General features: G+C 46.1%; 1 protein-coding gene across 1 annotated transcript in view; it reads right to left on the reverse strand.

The window, feature by feature from the left end:
* Window positions 1–891: 891 nt before the first annotated feature.
* ITIH6 (inter-alpha-trypsin inhibitor heavy chain family member 6) overlaps window positions 892–23,228 on the reverse strand; it is a 37,103-nt gene continuing 14,766 nt past the window's right edge. Inside the window, 12 exon segments of the mRNA XM_027096785.1 lie at window positions 892–1,103; window positions 2,364–2,683; window positions 2,685–2,736; window positions 3,718–3,831; window positions 14,418–14,455; window positions 15,785–15,875; window positions 18,106–19,092; window positions 19,095–19,157; window positions 19,160–19,206; window positions 19,208–19,959; window positions 19,961–20,154; window positions 20,883–21,054. Coding sequence (XP_026952586.1) covers window positions 892–1,103; window positions 2,364–2,683; window positions 2,685–2,736; window positions 3,718–3,831; window positions 14,418–14,455; window positions 15,785–15,875; window positions 18,106–19,092; window positions 19,095–19,157; window positions 19,160–19,206; window positions 19,208–19,959; window positions 19,961–20,154; window positions 20,883–21,054 — 3,042 coding nt within the window.

Consider the following 23,228-nt stretch of genomic DNA (forward strand, 5'->3'; position numbering starts at 1 on the left):
TTATGTCTATTCTCTTTATTTTGAGATCCTTGTGTTTCCACATGTCTCTATCTCTATTTACCCATCCATGTCTGTGTCCTCGTTGCTGTCTTTCTGTGTGTGATTCTGTGCCTTTGGTTGTGAGTATTATATGTGTGTGTCTACTGCTGTGTCATGGGATCCTTTTTGGTTCATTCATTCAGCAAATATTTACTAAGCACCTACTATGTGCTAGGCCCTAGGGATACATAGATGATTCAGAAAAGGTCCTTGCCCTCAAAGAGCTCACAGTCTAAGTAAGGGATCCAGACAAGTAAATAGATGATTACTACATAGTATGATAGGTGAGCTTGAATGGAATGTGGGGGTGGGCTATGGTAACAGGAGGGGACCACACTCAATCTATGGGAGGGGTCAGGGAAGGCCTCCTAGAGGAAGTGACAACTAAGACTTGAAGAATATGTAAAATTTACCTGCATGAAGCCAAGGAAGGGAGTCCCACATAGAAGGAAAAGCACACGCAAAGGCCCATTGGTGGGAGAGAGCATTGTTTGCTAGGGGAACTGTAAGAACTTTAAATATGTCATCAGAGCCAGAGGTCATGAGCAGGACTGGTGCTTCAGTTTTTTGTTTTAAGGAAGTCACTTCTAAGGCTGCTGTGGAGTATGGATTGAAAAGAGTAGAGACTGGAGACAGTAAGGACTGTGAGGAGGTAGAAGTCCCTAAGCCTCTAGGTCCATAGATCTGCATGTCTTTGTGTGTGTGTTCTGGTATGTGTGTCACTTAGTGCATGTGTTAGTGTGCATGTCCCTGTGTGTTTCCACGTCCTCGGAGCTTTGTTCCTGGCTCACCCTATGCCCTGGCCTCTGGGTCTCCAAAACTCAGGTCTCCTGCTCTGGGGTTCAGGGGCCATCACAGGACATAGGCAATGTAGGGGTGGCCCAGCAGCTGCTGTACATGAGAGTGCTTCACCAGCCAGCAGGAAGCCCAGTGGGGTGGCAGCCTTGGTGAGTCCTTCAGCAGCCTCTTGCCTAGGATCACAAGCACATCTGGGTCCTGGTGCCTCCTCAAGCTTGGCGCCATAGGCCCTGCCACCAGCTGGATGTCTGCATGCTGGAAATGTCCTGAGGGAGAGAGATGCAACACCAGTTAAGGCAGTGGTCTCAGTCCTACTGACAGCTCTGAGAGGATCCTAAAGCAGGAAACCTAGAAGGAAAAGTGGGAGGGAGGAAGGGCAGCAAAGGCCTGGAGGAGGGAAGAGGCTGAGCATTGTGTGAAACGTGGAGGAGCCAGATGGGGCAGTAGTATGAAAGTAGAGAGCCAAGGTGGATGAGATGGCAGCAGAGGGGTTCAGTCCGGCTTGAAGGAGATGACAAGGCAGATTGGAGAAGTGAGGAAGTTCAGAGGAAGTAAAAATATCTGTCCAACCCACCATCACTGCCCAAACTCTTTGGCGTGTGCCTCTGCCTCAGGTTCTGCTAGTGTCTCCTGACCTACAGTCTGGTTTCCTGCAATCTCCCTTTACAGTAGCCTCCAGAGGGATCTTTGTAATACTCAGATCTGACTGTATCTTTCACCTGCTTATGCCTTTTCATGACTCCCATTGCCTTCAGGAAAAAGCCAAATTCCTCATGCTGGCATTCTTGTCTGATCACTCCAGCTCCATCTCCTCCAATCTCCATTCCTTTCCTCTACATGTTTGCTCAGCTTTACAGACTCAGTGTGGGTCTGTCTACTATAGGAGATCTTTCTTGAACTCCAGAGCTGGGCAAGATGCCTCACCCTGGGTTCCTCCAGCTCCCTGGACTGCTTTCTGTCTAGCACTGATAACTCCCTGGGATCACTATCCATGCCTGGGTCTGTCTTTTATATATATATATATATATATATATATATAATTGCTGCATAGGGTCTTTGTTGCTGTGTGTGGGCTTTCTCTAGTTGTGGCAAACGGGGGCTACTCTTCATTGTGGTGCATGGGCTTCTCATTGTGGTGGCTTCTCTTTGCTGTGCAGCATGGGCTCTAGGCGCACAGGCTTCAGTAGTTGTGGCACATGGGCTCAGTAGTTGTGGCTCACAGGCTCTAGAGCAAAGGCTCCATAGTTGTGGCACACGGGCTTAGTTGCTCTGTGGCATGTGCGATCTTCCCAGACCAGGGCTCGAACCCATGTCCCCTGCATTGGCAGGCGGATTCTTAACCACTGTGCCCCCAGGGAAGTCCTGGGTCTGTCTTATTCCTAGACCAGGAGCTCTCCAAGGGCACAGCTTGGCTCTGATTCCTCTTTGTGGTTTGAGGGTCAAGGTGCTAGGGGCTCATTGGCCTCTCACCCTGGCAGAGTCTCTCTTGGGACTGGTGCCCTCTGACCACTATCAGCCTCAGTAACACTTTTCCAGCAGACCACGAGCCAAGGGGCTGAAACCTGAGCCACTGATCACATAGAGCCCCAGGTGGGGTAGTTGCAGGGTGCTGGCATTCTGGTAGCGGTGCTGGAGGACTAGGAATTCAAGGTGGGGCCCAAGGCAGAGGATGAGGTGGGCTGTAGCAGCCGCATGGAGCTCCAGCTGGGACCTCTTCAGTAGGGCTGACTGATCCCAGGACAGAAGCAAGGTACCCTCACCTTGCATGGATATGGAACTGCGGGTGAAGGTGATAGTGTAGGCCTGGGATTTGTCTTTAGTAACTGTGATGGTCTGGAAGTAGGTACTTGTGCCCTGGCCTTGATGGTGTCCCAAGCAGCTGTCCACGTACATGCAGCCCTGGAGGGAGAAGAATGCTTGCTGGGAGCACAGGCTTTCACATGGTCATTCACATAGTCACCCACAGCACAGGAGGGGTGAAGTCTCAGGGCCTGAAGTTCAGATGAAGTGGTGCAGATCTGTGGTTAGAAAGCTAGCTCCTGAGGAAAGTGCTTCTACCACAGCCCATCTATCTGCTCCTTCCTGTGCAGTGTATGAGCATGTATGTATATGTGTGCATGCTTACCCCAGTGGGGCTATTTGCATGTATGTGCTTGCCTCTGAGTGTGTAAATGTGTGTGTTTAGTTCTGTTCATATGAGTATCTCTGGACATATCAGTGCATCTGCGTATTTGGGGAAGGTGTTATGGTAGAGCGTGTATTTTTTTTGGTTGTATGTGTATATGTGTCTCTGGATATGTTGGTGTTATAAGTCTTGGTGAATAGTTTATGTTGTGTGTGTCTGGCTGTGTGTTGGTACATATTGTATAACTGGGGGTGTCACTGTGCATGCATCTGGCTGTGTGTCATGGTATTTATGTGCTTTGGTATGTTTTATATGTCTAGAATAGCAGAGTATGTGTACCTATGTGTGTTGAATTCTTGTGTATTGGGATGAGTGAGGTTACCAGCGCATGTGTGTGTGTCTGAGTGTGTTGATATATGTGTCATTGTGTAGATCTGGGCATGTGTTGTTCATCTCTGTGTGTCTGGATGCTTATTTGTATGTTACTATGTGTAGGTGTGGAAAGTGTCAAAATATATGTGCCTAGATGTGTATTTTTGTGAGTTTACTGTATTCCCTAGTGTGTGTGTATGTGTCTCTGTGAGTGTCTTGGTGTTAGAGTATATTTGTGTGTGTTTCCATGTGTCTGGGTATGTCCTTGTGTGTTAGTGCGGTGCACTGATATGTGTTTGTATTAACCCACAAATGTCTGGGGGTGTTGACATGTGTATATCTGGCTGTGGAGTTATATGAGGTAGAGTCTTTGGGGCTATCACCTGCCTTTGGGTCATCTATGAGCTGTAGTAGGTCCCCTGGGCACCCATCTAGTGTGAAGCGGATCCTCTCTTTTGAGCATGGGCTGTGGATCACAAAGTGGGTGTCCCCATCCACTGCAAGGCAGGAGGCACAACTCTGAAGTTATGGTCCTAGAAGTGAGGCAGGAGGTAAATGGGTGCCCCAGGGTAGGCAATTGGAGATTCGTTCCCTAAGGACAGAAACTCCAAGATGAGCATAGCAGGACAATTGAGAGAGGAGGCTGGGCCCTGCTCAGATAGAAGATAAGAGACCATATATTTCTCATTCTCAAAGTCAAGGAGACCTTCCCAACTAGAAAGGCTCCTTGGAGGTCAAAAAGGGAGGGGGCGCCACCCCATAGTAAGTGATTTCAACTACCCATAGGCCTCTTAGGTGGCATCCATCTTGGCGCACACATTGGGAGGATCCTGAGATATACCAAATACGGACTCTGAACCAGGCAAATCAAAATGATTGGCTAAAGGAAACCTTGAGGAAATGCCCCATATAAGTGATTTAAACTACCACGAGGGCGTGACTCTCTTTTTGAGTCAATCCCTGTGTCTATACACACGTACTGTACTCTTTTTCCTCCTAATAAATACTTTACTTGTTTCACTACTTTCCATCTTTGTGGGAATTCTTTTCTGCAAAGCTGAAGGGCCAGAGCCTTGTCACTGACCACTGGTCTAGTGGCTAGGATTTGCTGCTCTTACCACCACGACCTGACCTCAATCTCTGGCCAGGAACAGAAACCCTGCTTCAAACCGTTGCAGGCTGAGGCACCTGAAATCATATTTGGTTCCGACACCTGGGAATTCAGGCATTCAAGGTAAACAGTGGGTTTCACCCAGCTGCGGCTTGAGGTCCCTGACTTTTGCTCTTATTTTCTTTCTCACTCTCCACTTCACTTTCTTTTCAAGACCTGCAGGGCATAACCTCTGTCTGCTCACAGCGTTGTGGCTACCCCAACAACATTGAGGGTGGCAGGCAGATTCCCCAGGCTGTGCAGATTCAAATAACACTTGGGTGACAGCTGATGCTATCCTTTGGGACATGGTGGAAACGTGATTTCCAACTGAGAAGGAACCCAAGGGGTGTCTTTTTCTCTCTCTTGCTCTCTCTCTCTCATTGTCCTGTATGGAACCCTCCACTACGCTTTTCTTTCAGAAATTACTTGCACAACAAGGTCTCTTTCTCACTTCGTATCTCTGTGCCCTTTTAGGGAAGGATTTCCTGGACATCATTCCTAAACTGCATCCCCGCCACTGACAAACCCAGTGCTGCCTGTGTGAGACAAAATTGTCAGACCCTTCCCAGTTCTATCTTAGCTGCCAGACAGGGCAAAGGATTTTGGGTTCTTTTGCTGTCTAGTCTCTCACCTCACTCAACGCCCAGAAATTTACTATGAGAATTTCTCCACCTCCCGGCCCTGGAACCTTGAACCCTGTGGCATCTTCCATAGCGCCCAACTCCAATTTCTCCAAGGGTTCCTCTTTGCATCTATGGGACCCCCTTCACTCCAGGTCTTGGCAGCCTACACACTGCTATGGACAGCCTGTCTGGCTGGCCGCTACCCAGAAGCCTGAATTATAAACTTTGTAGATGCTCAGTCATGAGGAATACACCCCAGCATAGGAAGACTTATCACAGGACATAAGCTCTATAGACAAGGGATCCCTCCTAAGGAAAGTCCTGGCAACTGGTCTGCACTGGTTCAAAGGTCCTCCCCTGGCCATGTTGGGGGAGAAGGCTTGCACAAGTTACCATGGAAGACCAGAGACATCTGGTCAGAAATCGATGGGAGAGTAGAGGACACTTGAAACCTCATCAGGTTTGAAGAGAATTTGGGCTATGCCCTGAACCCCTTCAGGTTAAAGCCTCCTGATAAATGTTTCCAGCATGCCAGATTCCATTCTAGAAGCTCTCTCTTGTTCTTGCTTGCAAGTTACTCAACATAGGAGGATCCCCCTCCAAGCAAGAAGAGACACCTCTGGAGTGTATCCTTAAGAATTGGAAATTTTTTTTAAATAGAAGGGCTAAGAAAGGAAAAACTTAAGTTCTACTGTAACAGTGCCTGGCCTTTGTATAAGTTAGGGAATGGAGAAAAATGGCCTGAAAATGGGTCTTTAAATTACAATACCATTCTGCAATTGGATCTTTATTGCTGCAGGGTGGGAAAGTGGACTGAGGTTCCCTATATTCAGGCTTTCATGGTCCTTTACCAAAATCCCACCTCTTATAATTCAAAACCTGGGGAACCAGAAAACTCTCCTGACATGTTAGATGATCCCCCTTCTAAGCTCTCCCATCTCTCAGGGGCAAACCTAGCTCCTCCTCCTGACAGTATCCCTACTTCTCCAGAGCCACCTACTTCTCTTGCTCCCTCTGACTGACCCCAAACTGCACCTCCTTATGTCCCACCAGACCCTCCATTACCCCAAGAGAGGCTAGTCCTTCTTGGGTAACTCACAGTGAAGCTTCCTATCACCCAGGATCAGGGAAACTATGCCCTCTTAGGGAAGTAGCAAATGGAGAAGGGACAATCAGAGTACATGTGCCCTTCTCTTTAACTGACTTAGCCCAATGCAAACAGAAACGGGGCCAATTTTCTGAAGACCCTAGTAAGTTTGTTGAACGGTTTCATGACTTAACTTGGAAGGATGTCCAAGTAATTCTATCTATTTGCTGTACTCCTGAGGAAAAACAGAGAATCTGGACAGCAGCCCAGGGACATGCCAACCAGCTTGCCAGACACCAACCCGAACATTATGCTATGGGTGGAGATGCAGTCCCAAATCAGGAACGCCCTTGCAGTTATAATTTGCAGGCAGGAACAGAAGCCAGGAAGCCTATGCTCCAATGTGTATTAGAAGGGATGAGAAAGTGTATCAAAAAGTCAGTTAACTATGAAAAGGTTAAAGGAGTGACCCAAGAAGAAGAAGAAAATCCAGCCCTCTTTCATAGGCAGCTTGTGGAGACTTTTAAGAAGTATACCAACATAGATCCCTCCACTTCTGAAAGTCAGCCCCTGCTGGGACAACACAACATTTTATTAGTCAGTCCACCCCTGATATTAAATGGAAACTCCAAAGATTACAATTAGCCCTACAAACACCCATGCCCCAACTACTAGATGTGGCATTTGGGGTATTTAATAATTGAGACCAAGCTGAGAAGGAAGAGAGAACCCATCATGAGAAAAGACAGGCCAGGGCTCATGCAAAACTGATAGGTGTTGCTGTCAGCCATGCCTTGCAACCTCAGGACAACCCAAGGGGGCCAAGAAAGTCCAACTCTCCATCTGGAGGTAAGACCAACAAGGGGGAATGCTACAAATGTAAGTCAACTGGCCACTGGGCCCAAGATTGCCAGAAAGAGCCCCCCAGGCCATGCCCAACCTGCAAACAAATAGGTCATTGGAAGAGGGACTGCCCTCAGTCCCAAAGAAGAAGGGGGGCTCCCGCTCCCAAGATGGCCATGCTCGACAACTGAGGTGGGCTGGGGATTCTGGTGGCTCCCCCCAATGAGATGTCTTATCTCCATCGAGGAGCCCTGGGTAGTCCTTGACGTGGCAGGTAAGAAGATTGATTTTTTAATTGATATGGGAGCCACTCACTCTGTCTTAATTTTTCACTCTAGACCTCTTTCCTCCAAAAGCTGTACTGTGACTGGTGTTGATGAAAAGCTTAGCACCCATTGCTTTACTGGGCCTCTCACTTGCCAATTTGAGCAGTGGTTGATTTCGCATGCCTTTTTAGTTGTACCTGAGTGTCCCACTCCATTACTGAGGAGAGACCTTCTGAGCTCCCTCAGGGCCATACTCGATTTCGGAGGCCCCGAGCAGCCCCTTATCTTGACTCTGACTAAGACAGACCAACTGGAAGAGCAAGGTCCTATTCCCAGCCATATTCTACAAGCAGTGGACACTTCAGTATGGGAAAAAGGAATCCCTGGAAAGGCCATAAATGCCCAACTGTAAGAATTAGTCATAGACCAGAAGCTGCCTACCCTAACAAGAGACAATACCCTATAAAGTTGGAAGTGAAGAAGAGTTTACAACCCCTTGTAGATAAATTCTTAACGCATGGCCTCTTGGTGCCCTGCCAGTCTCCGTGCAATACTCCTATTAGGCTAGTTGTTAAGCCAAATGGGGAATGTAGGATGGTACAAGACCTTAGAGCAGTAAATGATGCAGTGGTCCCTATACATCCCCTCATGGCCAATCTTTATAACATATTAGCCCAAATCCCTGAGGACACTAAATGGTTTATTGTACTTGACCTCAAGGATGCCTTTTTTTTGCATCCCAGTTCATCCCTCATCACAATATCTATTTGCCTTCTAGTGGACTAACCCCGGCTCAGGCCAAATGCAACAATATACCTGGACAGCATTGCCTCAGGGGTTTTGGGACAGTCCACACTTTTTCACCCAAGCCCTAGGAAAGGAACTAAGGGAAATACACATGAAAGAAGGGGCTATTATACAGTATGTAGACGATATATTAATATGTAGTCCCTCCATGGAGGCCTCAGATCAAAATACCATTGAAGTGCTTAATATCCTTGGGGCCTGGGGTTACAGAGTCTCTCAGATAAAGGCACAAATCTCAAAACAACAAGTTAAATATCTGGGATATATTATAAACCCTGGAAGTAGACAGTTATCTCCAGATAGAAAACAAGCTGTATTAGGCCTAAGCACACCAAAGACAAAGAAACATCTCTGTACCTTTTTGGGCATGACAGGATTTTGTAGAATTTGGATTCCAGGATTCAGGCTAATGGCTAAGCCCCTATATGAAGACACTAAAGGCCCAGATACAGAACTATTACTTTGGAATGGGGAATAAGAAAAGGCTTTTTAATGATATCAAGCAGGTCCTCACCAGAGCCCCTGCTCTGGGTCTCCCCAATTTGAAAAGCCATTCATCTTGTATGTGGCTGAAAAGCAGGGGACAGCTTTTGGTGTCCTTATACAGAATCTAGGGGAAGTTCCTCAGCCCATAGGCTACTTTTCCAAGCAACTAGACTCCATGGCCCGAGGTTGGCCTGGCTGCTTCCGGGCAGTAGCTGCCACTGCTTTATTAGTGGAAGAAGCCAACAAGCTCACCTTTGGACAGCCACTGGAAGTCCAGACCCCTCATCAAGTGCAAGGGATTCTAGATACAAAAGGTCACAATTGGCTAACTGGAGGCCGTCTTATTAAGTACCAGCCTTTGCTCCTTGACTCCCCAGAGCTAACCCTCAAAACTTGCCACACTTTTAACGCCACTACACTAATGTTTGCCGAAAGCCCAGAGCTAACACATTCTTGCCTCAAAACCCTTGACTGGGTCTATGCCTATAGGTCTGACCTAACAGACCAGGCCACAGAAAACCCTGAGGAAGAATGGTTTACTGATGGCAGTAGTTTCATTAAACATGGAGTTAGGAGGGCAGGGTATGCTGTTGTGAGCATGCATAGTGTCAGAAGCAAAACCTTTGCCACCTAAAGGCTGAACTGATAGCTCTAACCCAAGCCTTAATCCTAGGGGAAGGAAAGATTGTAAATATATACACTGACTCAAAATATGCCTTCCTTGTTTTACATGACCACACAGCTATCTGCAAAGAGAGAGGACTCCTAAATGCAAGAAATTTCCCTATAAAATATAGGGCTGAGATTTTACATCTCATAGAAGTGGTTCAAAAACCAAAACAGATAGCAGTCATTCACTGCCACGGGCACCAAAAGGGAACTTCTCAAATTTCCCAAGGAAACAACAGGGCAGATCGGGAAACAAAGAAAGCAGTCTTGATGCCCATAACTGAAATGGCATTAATCCCATCTCTTACCCCTTCTAACGTTATACCCAGGTACTCAACTTCCAAAGAGAACTGGACATGAGACAGAGGAGGAACTAAGGGAATGGATGGCTCGTGGCACATAGATCAGAAATTGCTCATACCTCTCTCTGACCAATGGAAAATTATTATAGGGCTACAAGATTCTTTCCATCTGGGGAGAGATGCAATGTTTATAATTGTTTTCCGTCTTTTTACAGGGAAAAGGCTCCCAGAGACAATTAAAAGAGTTACTTGAGCATGTGCCCTTTGTGCCACCCATAATCCAGGAGGCAACTTCAAGCCTCCCCCTCTTGTTAACCCAGTCCAGCGATGTAGGACTTACCCAGGAGAGGACTGGCAAATAGATTTCACTCAGATGCTCTCTTTCCAGGGTTTCAAATACTTACTAGTCTTTATAGATACTTTTACTGGATGGAGAGAGGCCTTCCCTACTAGAACAGAGAAGGCAACTCAAGTGGCTAAGGTTCTCCTAAAGGAAAGTATTCCTAGATTCAGGTTGCCCCGTCACCTTCAGAGTGACAATGGACCTTTGTTTGTAGTAAAGATCACTCAACAGCTTTTTCAGGCTTTAGGGATTAAATACAACCTCCGTTCATCCTGGAGACCACAGTCTTCAGGAAAACTGGAACAGGCTAATCATACTCTAAAGAAAACCTTGGACAAACTCCATCAGGAAAGGTCAGAGTCGTGGTATTGCATGCTGCCAATAGCCCTCTTAAGGGTCAGAGCAGCCCCTAAAACAATCACTAAGTTAAGCCCTTTTGAAATGACATACAGAAGGACATTCCTTACTCTGGACATGCTAACTGACCCAGAAACCCAGGTTCATCTTAAATACATTATAAACCTAGGCCCGGTGCAGAGGCTATACAAGAGCCTGGCAACAGAGTACAGCCCTCTCCAGATGACAGTCCCAGTCACTCTGTTGTAAAACCTGGAGATTGGGAACTTTTAAAGACCTGGAAAAATGAGTTCCCTGGTCATCAGCTACTCACAAAATGGAGGGGTCCTTACCAAGTCCTGCTGAGCACTCCTATAGCAGTTAAACTCCAGGGGGTCACCAGCTGGGTTCATCTGTCCAGAATTAAACCTGTTTCCACTGATATGTTACAAGAACCTGAAGACCTACATTCCAGCCATTCCTGTGAATCCACCCCTTCCTCTGAGTCTCCACAGGATCCGGAGGACCCAGAAAAGCCTGAAAATTCCAGGTGGATGAATGAACCTCTCCAAGACCTGAAGCTTTTATTTGAAAAGGACAAAAAGACTTCTTAGACCCTAGGCTAAGTACCCATAGCCACTATCTTCCTTCTTGCCTTCCAGTACACTTACAGAATAATTGATAGGCTCTGGTAGATTTAGATAACTATTGTCTTCTTTGCTCTCACCTTTGCTTTTGGAATTTACTAAACTTCTCTGCCCATGCTAGGTGATTTAAATATGACTCTGACTGGTGCTACTATGAAGCCTTAGCTTTTCTATGCCTATTTCCCTTATCCACAGGATGGACAGCAGCTCTGGTTCTCATTGCACAAACTCTTGCTTCCTCCACTCTATTGACGGAATGCTGGATTTGTTTACCCTGAGCTAAGTCCATTGTGGACCAGAGCAACCCTCTTGTCCATCTTGTAAGGAATTATAGCCAAGTTCCTGATGGAAAATGGTCTTCTACCAGAGACCCAAGGCTCAGAACGGTAATGTACGGAGTCAGAATTGTTCATTTTCCTACTGAAGAAAATTCTAATGTCTCTTGCCTAACCCTCCCCTTAGCAACAGAAGGAGAATATGAAGTCAAACTGGGAGGACAAAGAACTGGCATTAAAGCACCCCAGCATTTTATAATGCCCCCCCAAGCCAGAATTCCAGTTACTTATTTGTGTTCAAACTCTAACTCGCTACCCAAAGGAAGAACGATCCACACAGGAGAAGCAGATAGTAGGACGGATGTGGATGGAACGGGTTGGTTTTGTAGCTGCAGAAATTTTCCATAACAATAGAATTGGATGGCTAGGTCTTTTTTTTAAAAAAAAAAAAAACATCTTTATTGGAGTATAATTGCTTTACAATTTTGTGTTAATTTCTGCTGTATAACAAAGTGAATCAGCTATATGTACACATATATCCCCATATCCCCTCCCTCTTGAGCCTCCCTCCCACCCTCCCTATCCCAACCCTCTAGGTGGTCACAAAGCACCGAGCTGATCTCCCTGTGCTATGCAGCTGCTTCCCACTAGCTACCTATTTTACATTTGGTAGTTTATATATGTCAATGCTACTCTCACTTCGTCCCAGTTTACCCTTCCCCCACCAGATGGCTAGGTTTTAAAACTTTGGGTGAGTTAGTCTACCGTGCCCTGCCAGGATACATTTTCATATGCCAGGTAGATAAAAAACCATGCACCACTAATTGCCTACAAAATAACTCCATGCCCACACAGTGTATGCTGGGAACCTTGATTACCCCTTTCTTAATCCACTCCTTAAACGAATTCAAGCACTGGGCCACTTCATTAAAACTGTTCACACAATTAACTCGAGATTTACCTGGTGGCATCCCGGATGCAGACGCCTATTTCTTTGGGTATACATTGTTACCATGGTGGGGAGTAGCCGCCCACCAACATGTCCTTCGAAACTTGTCTTATACTCTTACTACCATAGGTAACAGTACTGCTAACTCTCTCACTAATTTACAGAAGTCTCTAGATTCACTGGCCAAAGTGGTACTTGACAACTGACTGGCCCTGGATTATCTGCTGGCAGAACAAGGAGGGGTACGTGCAGTTGCCAACACTTCTTGTTGCACATACCTTAACACCTCTTCCCAGGTAGAGGCCAACATTGAGAAAATTCGACAACAAGCCACCTGGCTTCAGCAGACAATTAACCACCAATCCTCGGTATTATGGGTGGGAAAATTGAAAACTGGTTCTCCAGCTTGTTTTCCTGGATCCCACAAGATATTAAAACCTTTCTAATGCACTATGATAATCTAAGTGGGAGGGAAGTCCAAAACGGGAGGGGATATCTGTATGCGTATGGCTGATTCATTTTGTTGTGTAGTGAAGGCTAACACAACATTGTAAAGCAACCATACTCCAATAAAAATTAATAAAAAAAGAAAGGGATTTAAAAAATGTAACAGGAAGTGGCTTTAAAAGTAAAAGTATAATAATATTCTTAAAAAGAAATTAAAAATAGAATTAATATTAGATTCTAATTAAGTTCACTCAAAAGATAAATTAAATTTAATTAATTAATTTTTTGGTATACACAGTTGTTTCCTTTATTGGTTCTAGTAATTATAATTACATGTATTTATTAGAGTTCTTTAATCTTAAAAACTTTAATTTCTAGTGATATCTAAGAATTAAGCAATTGTGAACTGTCATGCCTTCCTATACCAGCATTCTTTTTTTAAATTAATTTTTATTGGAGTATGGTTGCTTTACAATGTTGTGTAAAAATAAAATCATGAACCAAAGAAAAAGAACCTCTCTGATGGGAGGTTTCCATTTTCTTATAACCTTCCTTGTTTCAGCCATACTGATTTATGTTATATTTTGCCTAGTGCTCTGTTGTCTTCCATACTGTTGCAAATTTGCAACCAAGACCTTTCAGTCCAAGAAGGAGACCTGGAACCAACAGGTTCAGAACTTCCATTTTAGAAATAGAGAAATATACTAAAATTTTAAGCCTGAGATTAACAAAGATATGCTGACCTTGTATAACCAACTTCCTACCCTTGCTTGAGTCTCTGATTATAGTAGTCTTTTGCTAGTCTTTAGCCCCTGCTTCTCTAATCTAATTATTTAGTTTGTTTTCTCTAGGGCATCACAGGACAATGGTGGTGCAGGGACTCCAACCACTCCCCACAGCCAATCCTGCTGAAATAACAGAAATCACCCTGGGGCCCCTTAATGAGACAGGGCAAGAGTTCTGTGACCCCAGTTAGGTAGGGTCTACAAGACCCTTGCCAGCCTGAGGAAGCTATGGAAGATAGACCTTTGTCCTTCATCTTCCCCATAAATATTTCTTGGGGGCTACTTCTCTCACGGGGTATTTGAGGCAGGAGGTAGATGCCCTCCCTAGGGCTAAGCTATTGGAGATTCAGTACCGGTGGACCGATACTCTAAGATGAGAATAGTAGGACAATTGAGAGAGGAGGCTGGGCCCTGCCCAGATAGAAGATAAGAGACCACATAGTTCTCATTCTCAAAGTCAAGGAGATCTTCCCAACTAGAAAAGTCCTTGGAAGTCAAAAGGGGAGTGACACCCAACTACCCATAGCCCTCTTGGGTGGAATCCATCTTGGTGCACACATTGGGAGGATCCTGAGGTATACCAAATACGGACTCTGAACCAGGCAAATCAAAATGATTGGCCAAAGGAAACCCAGAAGAAATGCCCCATATAAGTGATTTAAACTACCATGAGGGCTTTATTCTCTTTCTGAGTCCGCCTGTGTCTATCCACATGTACTGTCTCTTTTTCCTTCTAATAAATACTTTACTTGTTTCACTACTTTCCATCTTTGTGGGAATTCTTTTCTGCAAAGCTGAAAGGCCAGGGCCACTGGTCTAGTGGCTAGGATTTGGTGCTGTCACTGCCACGACCTGACCTCAATCTCTGACTGGGAACCAAAACCCTGCTTCAAGTCACTGCATGCTGAGGTCACTTGAGATCAGAAGGAATGGGAGAGGAGGGGAGGGAAGGAGTGAGGAGAAGGTAGGAGGCCATGTCTATTTCCCCAGAGAGACAGCCCAGACCCAGTCCTAGTGCACAAGCTGTCCTGTACTCAAACAGGACAGCGAGGGTGGCTGGCTTACCCGAGGATGAGAAGGTGAAGATGCTTGGCAACGTGCCTACAAAAGAGAGGGGGAGGGATTCCCTGGTGGCGCAGTGGTTGAGAGTCCCCCTGCCGATGCAGGGGACACGGGTTCGTGCCCTGGTCCAGGAAGATCCCACATGCCGCGGAGCGGCTAGGCCTGTGAGCCATGGCCTCTGAGCCTGCGCGTCCGGAGCCTGTGCTCGGCAATGGGAGAGGCCACAACAGTGAGAGGCCCACGTACCGCCAAAAAAAAAAAAAAAAAAAGAGGGGGACTGTGTTGGTAAGAGACTGATCCATTACATTCCTAGGTACTCTGGGGCCCCCTGGCCTCTCAGTCACCTCCTCCAAAATAAACCCCAAAATCCTGAGCTCAGCATTTAAGTCTTTTCTGATATCTAGTCCCTGCCTAGCTCTCCAGGCTCCTCTGCATGCTCCAGCCCAACTGAACTGACTATTCTTATGAGTGCCCTGCCTTATCTTGCTAGTGACCCTTTGCTTCTGTTTTTTCCTGTCACCTGGAATGTTCTCCTTCCTTTAGCTACTAAGGATCAATTTCTAGTTATTCTTCCAGGCCAACTCAAATGTTATTTTCTCTTGCTCTCTGTCTGTGGTAGGTAGAATTCTAAGATGCCCCCCAAGATTCCCCAGTATACACACCCTGTAAAATCCTCAGGGTGTGATATGGTGAGTTATCACTCCCATAAATAGGTCATGGTATGTGGTGCAGTTGATGAAATAAGGAGATTATCCAAGTGGGCATGACCTAATCACACGAGCCCTTTAAATCTGGGTCTGGAGATCAGAGGCAGAGATGTCAGAGGGATTTGAAGTATGAGAAGGATTTAACAGGAGGGAGATTCTCCATGGCTGTCTTTGGAAGATGGACGGGGCCACGTGGCAAGGAATGCAGGAAGCCTCTAGGACCTGAAAGTGGCCCCAGGGGCCTCTAGAAGCTGAGAGTGACTGCTAGCCAACAATCAGAAAAAACCAAAAAACCCAAAGAAAACAAAAAACCCCCCAAAAATCCCACAGCGATCTCAGTCTTAATACAAAGAACTGAATTCTGCCAACAACCTGAACGAACGTGGAAGACAATGAGAACTCAGTCTGATAGACACCCTGATTTTAGTCTTATGAAATCCTGAGCAGAGAACCTAACTAACTCTTGCCTAGACTTCTGGCCCATAGAACTGTGAGATAATTAATGGGAGTGTTTTAAGCTACTAAGTTTGTGGTAATTTATTATGCAGCAATGGAAAATTAATACATTGCCCCTCCTCTGGGATCACACAATGCCTGTGAAAATTCTAACTGAATGGAAATGAAAGCTCAGGGATCTTTGTCAGGGGAGCTCTTTGTTCAATTTTTGCTAGCCCTGCAGAACTTCCCTGAGATTCCATGCTGTCTCCAGCTCCTCCCAGAATCTCCTCAGAATTGCTGTCCCAATGTGGATTTTCTGCCAAGTGTAAAAGAAATAAGAGAAATCCTTCACACTCTGAGGGCAAAGATGTCCTCGGCCCACCAAAGGGGAGACTCTCCTTCTGACCAGGAGAGTCTTCACTGGCTTCCCAATCTGACCTGCACATTGCCAAGACTGAGACCTTATGTTCTCCATAGTACCTTAGTCTTTCAAGCTCAGTTATGTTCAAAATTCTTTCTTATAGCATTTATGCATGCATTCATGTGATCATTTATTTATTCATTCAGGCACTGTTCAAGCATCAGGGATATGGTGGTGAAAAAGTCAGTCATGATTTCTGACCTGGTGAAGCTCATATTTTGGTTGGGAAGGCAGGCATGAATGAAATTATAATTACCAATGATGACAAATGCTATAAGAAAAAAGAACAGATTGACGGAGGGAGTTGCAGATCCTTGACATAGTCTGGGGCAGTAGGAAGGGGTGAGAAGGACATTTGACCTGAGATTTAAGGCATGAGCTGGAGTTTGAGTGGCAATGGCAGAGATGAGAGTGGCAGGTAGGGAGCAGGGCAAGGCAGGTCAGAGCAATTTTCAAGCAGGGGGAACAGCTTGGAAGAGGTCTCTGAGTGGAGGCAGGGATGGGGGTAAGGCCCATTGGAGGAACAGGAGGCCACTGGGGCTTGAGTTCAGAGGGTGAGTGGGAGAAGGTGAGGTCAGAGAGGTATGGGATAGAGGGCAGATCATGCAGGGCCTTGAAGCTCATAAAGAGGACTTTGGACTTTATTCTAGGTATGATAGGAAACCCTTGAGAGGAGTTAAGTAGGGAAGGAACATGAAGTGATCTATGTTTTGAAACGATCGTTTTGGGCTTCCCTGGTGGCGCAGTGGTTAGGAATCCGCCTGCCAATGCAGGGGTCATGTGTTCGAGCCCTGGTCCGGGAGGATCCCACATGCCACAGAGCAGCTAAGCCTGTGTGCCACAACTACTGAGCCTGTGCTCTAGAGCCTGCAAGCCACAACTACTGAGCCTGCGTGCCACAACTATTGAAGCCCATACACCTAGAACCCGTGCTCCGCAACAAGAGAGGCCACCACAATGAGAAGCCCATGCACCACAATGAGGAGTGGCCCCCGCTCGCTGCAGCTAGGGAGAGCCCGCGTGCAGCAACGAAGACCCAACACAGCCAAAAATAAAATAAAATAAAATAAATTTATATAAAAATAAATGATCCCTTTGGCTGCTGTGGGAGAATGGCCAAGAGAATATCTCAAGAGAGGAAGCAAGAAAACCAGTGAGGAGGCTGGAACAGTTTTGTTGGTGAGGCACAATGGTAGTCTGCCCTAGGATAGTGAGAGTTGGGGTAGTGAGAAGTGGGTGCATTTGACAAACATATTAAAGGTAACAGTGTCAGGAATTGAAGATGGATGGGATATTGGGAGGGAGGGTGGTGAAGGATAGGGGTATGTCAAGGATGTCATGCCCAAATTTCTATCTCTATGACTTATTGCCACCAACACCTGGTTCTAATCCTGTCCTACAAGGTCACCCCAGGAAATGTCACTCCTCTCAGGAAGGCGAATAGTGAAGTGGTGAATCACATTCAGCATGGGACCAGATTATGTAGGTTCAAATCTTTTACTAGCTATGTGATGTGGAACAAGTTATTTCACTTCTCTGTGCTTCAGTTTCCCCATGAGTAAAATGCAGATATTAAGAGTTTTTTGGTGAGGATTAAATGAGGACTACAAGTACAATATGTAGAGCAGTACCTGCACATAGGAAGAGCTAAAAAATGTAAACTGTTATTATTTCACAGTCTTTGGGAAATTTAAAGACAACTGTCATCATCTTCCCCAATTTTTATATCCCTTTCATTAAGCAGGGCTGTTCATAGAGCACAAAAGAACCAATCAGAGCTGACTGGCCTAGTGATGCTCCAATTTATAACCCCACATCCCTTCTCTGCTTGGGAAGCATGAGCAATTCTCTTGTCCAACAAAGCAAATGTCAAAGCCATAGCTTGGCCAGTTCATTTCTGTGCATTCCCCAGTCTTAACATCCCTTCTCTCCCAGGGCCTCTAATTATGTGCCTATGTGCTGAGGCCCAGAGAAGTTAAGTAGTTGGTTCAACGTCTCAAAGTAAGCAAGCAAGCAGTTTGAATCACAAGAATTTGCACAAGCTTTGTATACTTCTAGCTCCTGGTTCCCTCTATTCATACTGCTCCCCCCCCTTGTGGCTTGACCTCTTGCCTATGGCACTCACCATCTTTGTCAGGAGTGAGGAAGGTATAGAAAGCCGGTGGGTTCAAGGACTCCACAAATTTGGACTCCTCCATTGACTCAGACAGCAGCTGTAGCTCCTCAGGGATAAGGAGCAGGATGACCGCCTCAGGGAGGATGCTAGAAGGCAGCAAGACTGGCAGGTTTGGGGGGTTGCCTTCTGGCATAGGCCTGGAGCTGTTGGGTAGGCCCATTGTTGGGACTCCTGACACAGATGGTCCCAGAATTTTCCTGGTGCACTGGGGCTCTGGCAACAGGTCATGCTGATGCCATAGCCTTCCAGGGGGCAGCAGAGAGGGCAGGGTGGGGTGAAAGAGAGTAGGGAGGGGCTCTCCAAGGACAGAAATTGTCATGGAACTGCTGGGACTTGTAGGACTTGAGATAGCGCTTAGAAGTATGCTAAGGCTCTGAGGAGGTGGGGACCTGAGTTTGTCAGGTCTGGAGGGTAATGAGATTTTGGGTTTATTGGGGATTGTTGTCTTAGGTTTGGAAAGTGATAAGCTTAGGGGAGTTTGATGAGGTGGGGCACTAGGTTTAAGAGGCGATGGGATTTTAGGGGTCTTGGGTAAGAGGATCCCAGGTCTAGGGTACGGCAGGTTGTTTGGGGTCTTAGGAGCAGGAACACTTGCTCTGGTGTGTGATGGGTATTTGAAAAACTGATGTGTGGAGACTCCAGCCCTGGGCTGTGACAGACTTTTGGGTGACTGTGATGTAAGTACCCCAGGTTGGGGGTGTGATGGGGCATCTAATTTAGGTTGTGATGGAGAACCAGGTTTGGAATGCAGCAGAGTAACATGTTTCATAGAGCCACCTTTGGGCTGGGCTGGGGTGCTAGGATTCAGAGGTGGGACTTGTGTCTTGGAATTCATGGGTAATAGGGTACCAGAATTCTGATGTAATGGCGTGTTGGGCTTCAGAAGCAATAGGCCACCAGAATTTGAGGGCACAAAGACAGCAGGTGGTATCCTAAAGTTGGCTGAGCCAAGTTGCCAGAATCCTGTTGTGCTGGAATTTGGGGCTTTGGTGTGCGAGGGTGGATGGGGTACTAGGGCTCTGACCCAGTGGCTCCAACTCCTTGGAACTGGGCAGGAGTAGTTGAGGATAAGTAGAACTTTGGTTTCACAAGCCTTGATTTGGGAGAAACCTTGGGAACCAAGGCTGGCTGGGCTGTGCCTGCCCTTAGGCCATGACTGCTGGTGGATGAGGGCATGATGGTGCCTAGTCCATCTGCGGTGAAAGTCTGTTTCCTGACTTCAGTGGCTTCTTTGGGCTGCACCATGACCAGTGATGTCAGAGGTGTGACAAAATCTTATTCAAAGGACAGGTTGAGGACTTTGGAAGCCAGCAGGTGGTGAGTGCTGGCATCGTGAGCTTGGAAGTGTGCCTCCAGCAGTTCTCCAGAGGTGATGTTGGCCCAGAGGCAGCGTATGAAGTGGGCTACATTGGGGGCTGGCTCCCCTGGGCAACCAAAGACATTCTGGCTGCTGTTGGTGGCCACCTCGCTGTGGCAGGCCCCGAGAAGCCGACCCCTGGGGCCATGGGTTGCCAGGTAGATGTCTAGTTCCTGCTCTCCTGGTTGCACTTGGCCTGCCACCACCAGCTCCGAACCACCAAAGTAGTTGGGGAAAAAGGCCCAAGGTGAGGCCCCAATCAAGCCACCTAGGTAGTCCAGATGCACATCTACCAGCAGAGGCATGGAGATCTCTTCACAGAGGCCTTCCAGCTGTAGGGCTGTGTTGGTGTCCTCACATATGGGCCAGGCTGCTCCTTGGTTCTCCAGGGACAAGCGACGCAGCAGTGGGAAGTCAGCATCATCCCCAAAGGCCAAGCTGACCTTGGGACACTCTGTTGTCCAGTGCCTGACGGATGTTGGAGAGGATCACACTGGGAGTTGTCACTCCAGCCATGGGCTCCCCATCTGTCAGGAAGATAATGAGAGGAATCCTCCCCACACTGTGGCCCCTCCCAGGCTCCTGGTTTCTATGGGTCAGCACTGAAGTAGCTGCCAGCAGAGCTGCATTGATGTCAGTCCCTAATTGGAGAGCAGACTGTGAGACCATTTTTTCTAGTAACTTCTACCCGCATTGGACACACTGGGTACCTCACCAACCTCCCAGGCAGAGTCATATCTCCTTATCTTTGCTCACACTGTTTCCGCTGCTCATCCTTCCCAAATCCCCACCCACACACAGGCTCCCTGAGATCTGACAGTGGGGCCCACATGTCCTTGGTTTTTATCACTCCCTGTCTCAGACTGCTCTGACTGTTTCCTGGGGGGATGTCTCATTCTCTAGTCAGATTGGCAGATCCCCAAGGATAGCATCTCCACCTCCATGCTACAGGGGAAAAAGGGCTGAGTTGTCAGGAGGTGGTGGGTGGGGGAGACTTCAGTAATCATCTGAGAGAGGATTGATCAGAAGCCAAAATCAGGGCAGCAGCTTGCTCAAATACTTAGAAATAAATATCTAGATTATTGATAAAAAAAAAAACAAAAGTTTCAGCAAATTCTTTTGAGTATGTGCTTTAAAGAGGAGGAAATTCAGCCCCAAAGAGGAATGTGTCCTAAAATACATGGAGATTTAGCTATGCTCTTTCCACTAGGCAAAGAAACACAGAAGGACAAAGGGACATATTTGTGTAAAATGTAACAGTGATATTTCAGACATTATGAGAGGTGAAGTGGATGGGTGCATGAAGGGAGGGTTTCAAGAGTTTCCCATGTATCCACAGCCTGCCAATTTGGGTGGGTAGGTCTAACACAGCCAGCAGCTTCCACGTGCCCCAGGTAGTCCTTGGCACTGGGGACATTCTGGATGGTGGCCTGGATGGAGCCTCTGGCTTTCCAGACACTAACTGTGTCAGAAAAGGAGATGATGTTGAAGTAGTCGCTGACCGGCAGGTTACCAAGGATCACACTCATGGCCTTTTTAATCTGTGGGATATAGATGATGTGAAGGAGATGGACCAAGACTTGAGGTCTTGTTCAAGACTGAAAGGCTCTTTCTATACAAGGTACTAAGTGTTGTATGGTTTTAATGTTCTCTGACTCCAGCACTTTAAGTCTAGGATTCTTAGGCCAAAATGCTCTATAGGCTCTAATGGATCAAAGCCTAGAACTGTACTGTCCAATGGTAACTGCTAGCCACATGTAGTTATTTAAATGTAAATGTAAGTTAGTTACAATTAAAGAAAAAGTTAAAATCCTGTTTCTTCATTTGCAGTAGCCACATTTCAAGGGTTCAATAACCTCATGTTGCCAGCAGCTACTGTACTGGACACTGTTTAGAACATTTCTATCATCAAAAAAGTTCTACTGGACAGTGGTGGTCGAGAAGGTTCAAGTTCTATGCTTTCAGAGAGCTAGGATTCATGAGTTCTATGGTTTCTGAGCCCATGATCAAGGATTCAATGATTCGAGGGCCCTAAAGTTTAAGAGCTTTACGACTCCAGGTATTTATAGCTACCTTTCAATGACTTTGCATGCTTTGGTTCTCTGTTCTCTCTAATCTGTTCTTCTACCTCAATTTCTGTTTCTTCCAGGCTGGTCTTCTCACCAGCCTCCAGATAACCTAGATTCTATTTCGTCTCCACAACTTTGTCCTTTACTTATTCATACCTTCATAGTTCCTTCAGTTGCTCTTTCTCTGGGCAGCCCTTCCTTGATTGCCTGGTCTGATCCATGCCCTTCACACCCAGATATTCCCTGTCCCACACTATTTGCTGACTATCTTACGTGGAATATTTTCATTCTCCATACAGATCTTGAGTCCTCTGAGAACAGGGCTTAGATTGCTACTTCCTCTTGGCTCCCTTCTCCATGACAATATTTAGTATAGGGCTACGCTCAGGGAATACAATATGTAGGTTCCAGTATTAGGGTACCATTTATAGGATAATTGCTATGCTCCTGGCAGTGCAACTTTAGATGCATCAGCTCATTTCATCTTCACAGCAACACAATGAAGAAGGTACTAATATTATCCTCATTTTACAAGAGATGACATTAAGGCTCAGAGAGTGGAGTGGCTAGCTCAAGGTCACACAGCTAGTCATTGATAGACCAGGGACTCAAATCTGTATTTTGGAGGTGGTAAATCCAGTGATTTTAAGCATAATATACACCTTCAACCTTTTATAGAGGTGTGGATTCTAGAAACCACAGGAAGGACATTTGTGGCTTGCCTTTCTCTACATCTTAAACTGATAGAAGATGCCTTGAATGCTTTTAAGGGAATCAGAATATTTCCTGCCATAAGATGAACTCAGGGGATAAGTCACACATTCTGGGATCAGGAGCTGAGCACCGGGGACTTCCCTGGTGGTCCAGTGGCTAAGACTCCACAATCCCAATGTAGGGGGCCCTGGTTCAATCCCTGGTCAGGGAACTAGATCCCACATGCCACAACTAAGAGTTCTCATGTGGCAACGAAGATCCTGCATGCTGTAACTAAAAAAAGAAAGAAAGAAAAAAAGATCCCACATGCTGCAAATGAAAAGATCCCACATGCCACAAAGAAGATTCCACAAGCTGCAACTAAGACCTGGAGCAGCCAAATAAATAAATAAATATTTAAAAAGAAAAAAGGAGCTGAGCACCATATTCCTGCTTCCATTGAGAGGGCTGACACATAAAGGATGGCTTCCCTGAGAATCTCCTGTTATCCAGGGACAGATTACATTTTTAAAAGTATGTTGTTTAATCTCCTATTACTTTGAGATTTTCCAGCTATCTTTCTGTTGCTGATTTGTAGTTTTATTCCATTTAGTCTGAGAACATACTTTGTATGATTTATATTATTTTAAATTTGTTAAGGTGTGTTTTATGGCCCACAATGTAGTGTGTCTTGGCAAATGTTCCACATGAGCTTGGGGCAAATGTGTATTGTGCTGTTGTTGGATGAAGCGTTGTGTAGATGTCAGTTAGATTCAATTAAATGATGGTGTTGTTCAGTTCAACAATGTCCTTATGGATTTTCTGCCTGCTGGATATGTCCATTTCTGATATAGGGAAGTTGAAGTCTCCAACTATAATAGTGGATTTGTCCATTTATCCTTGCAGTTCTATCAACTTTTGCCTCATGTATTTTGACACTCTAATGTTAGGTG

The sequence above is a fragment of the Aethalodelphis obliquidens genome, unplaced genomic scaffold (genome assembly GCF_003676395.1).
Source record: "Aethalodelphis obliquidens isolate GAN/ISIS:26980383/991018 unplaced genomic scaffold, ASM367639v1 scaffold108, whole genome shotgun sequence".
In the NCBI taxonomy this organism is placed as follows: domain Eukaryota; kingdom Metazoa; phylum Chordata; class Mammalia; order Artiodactyla; family Delphinidae; genus Aethalodelphis; species Aethalodelphis obliquidens.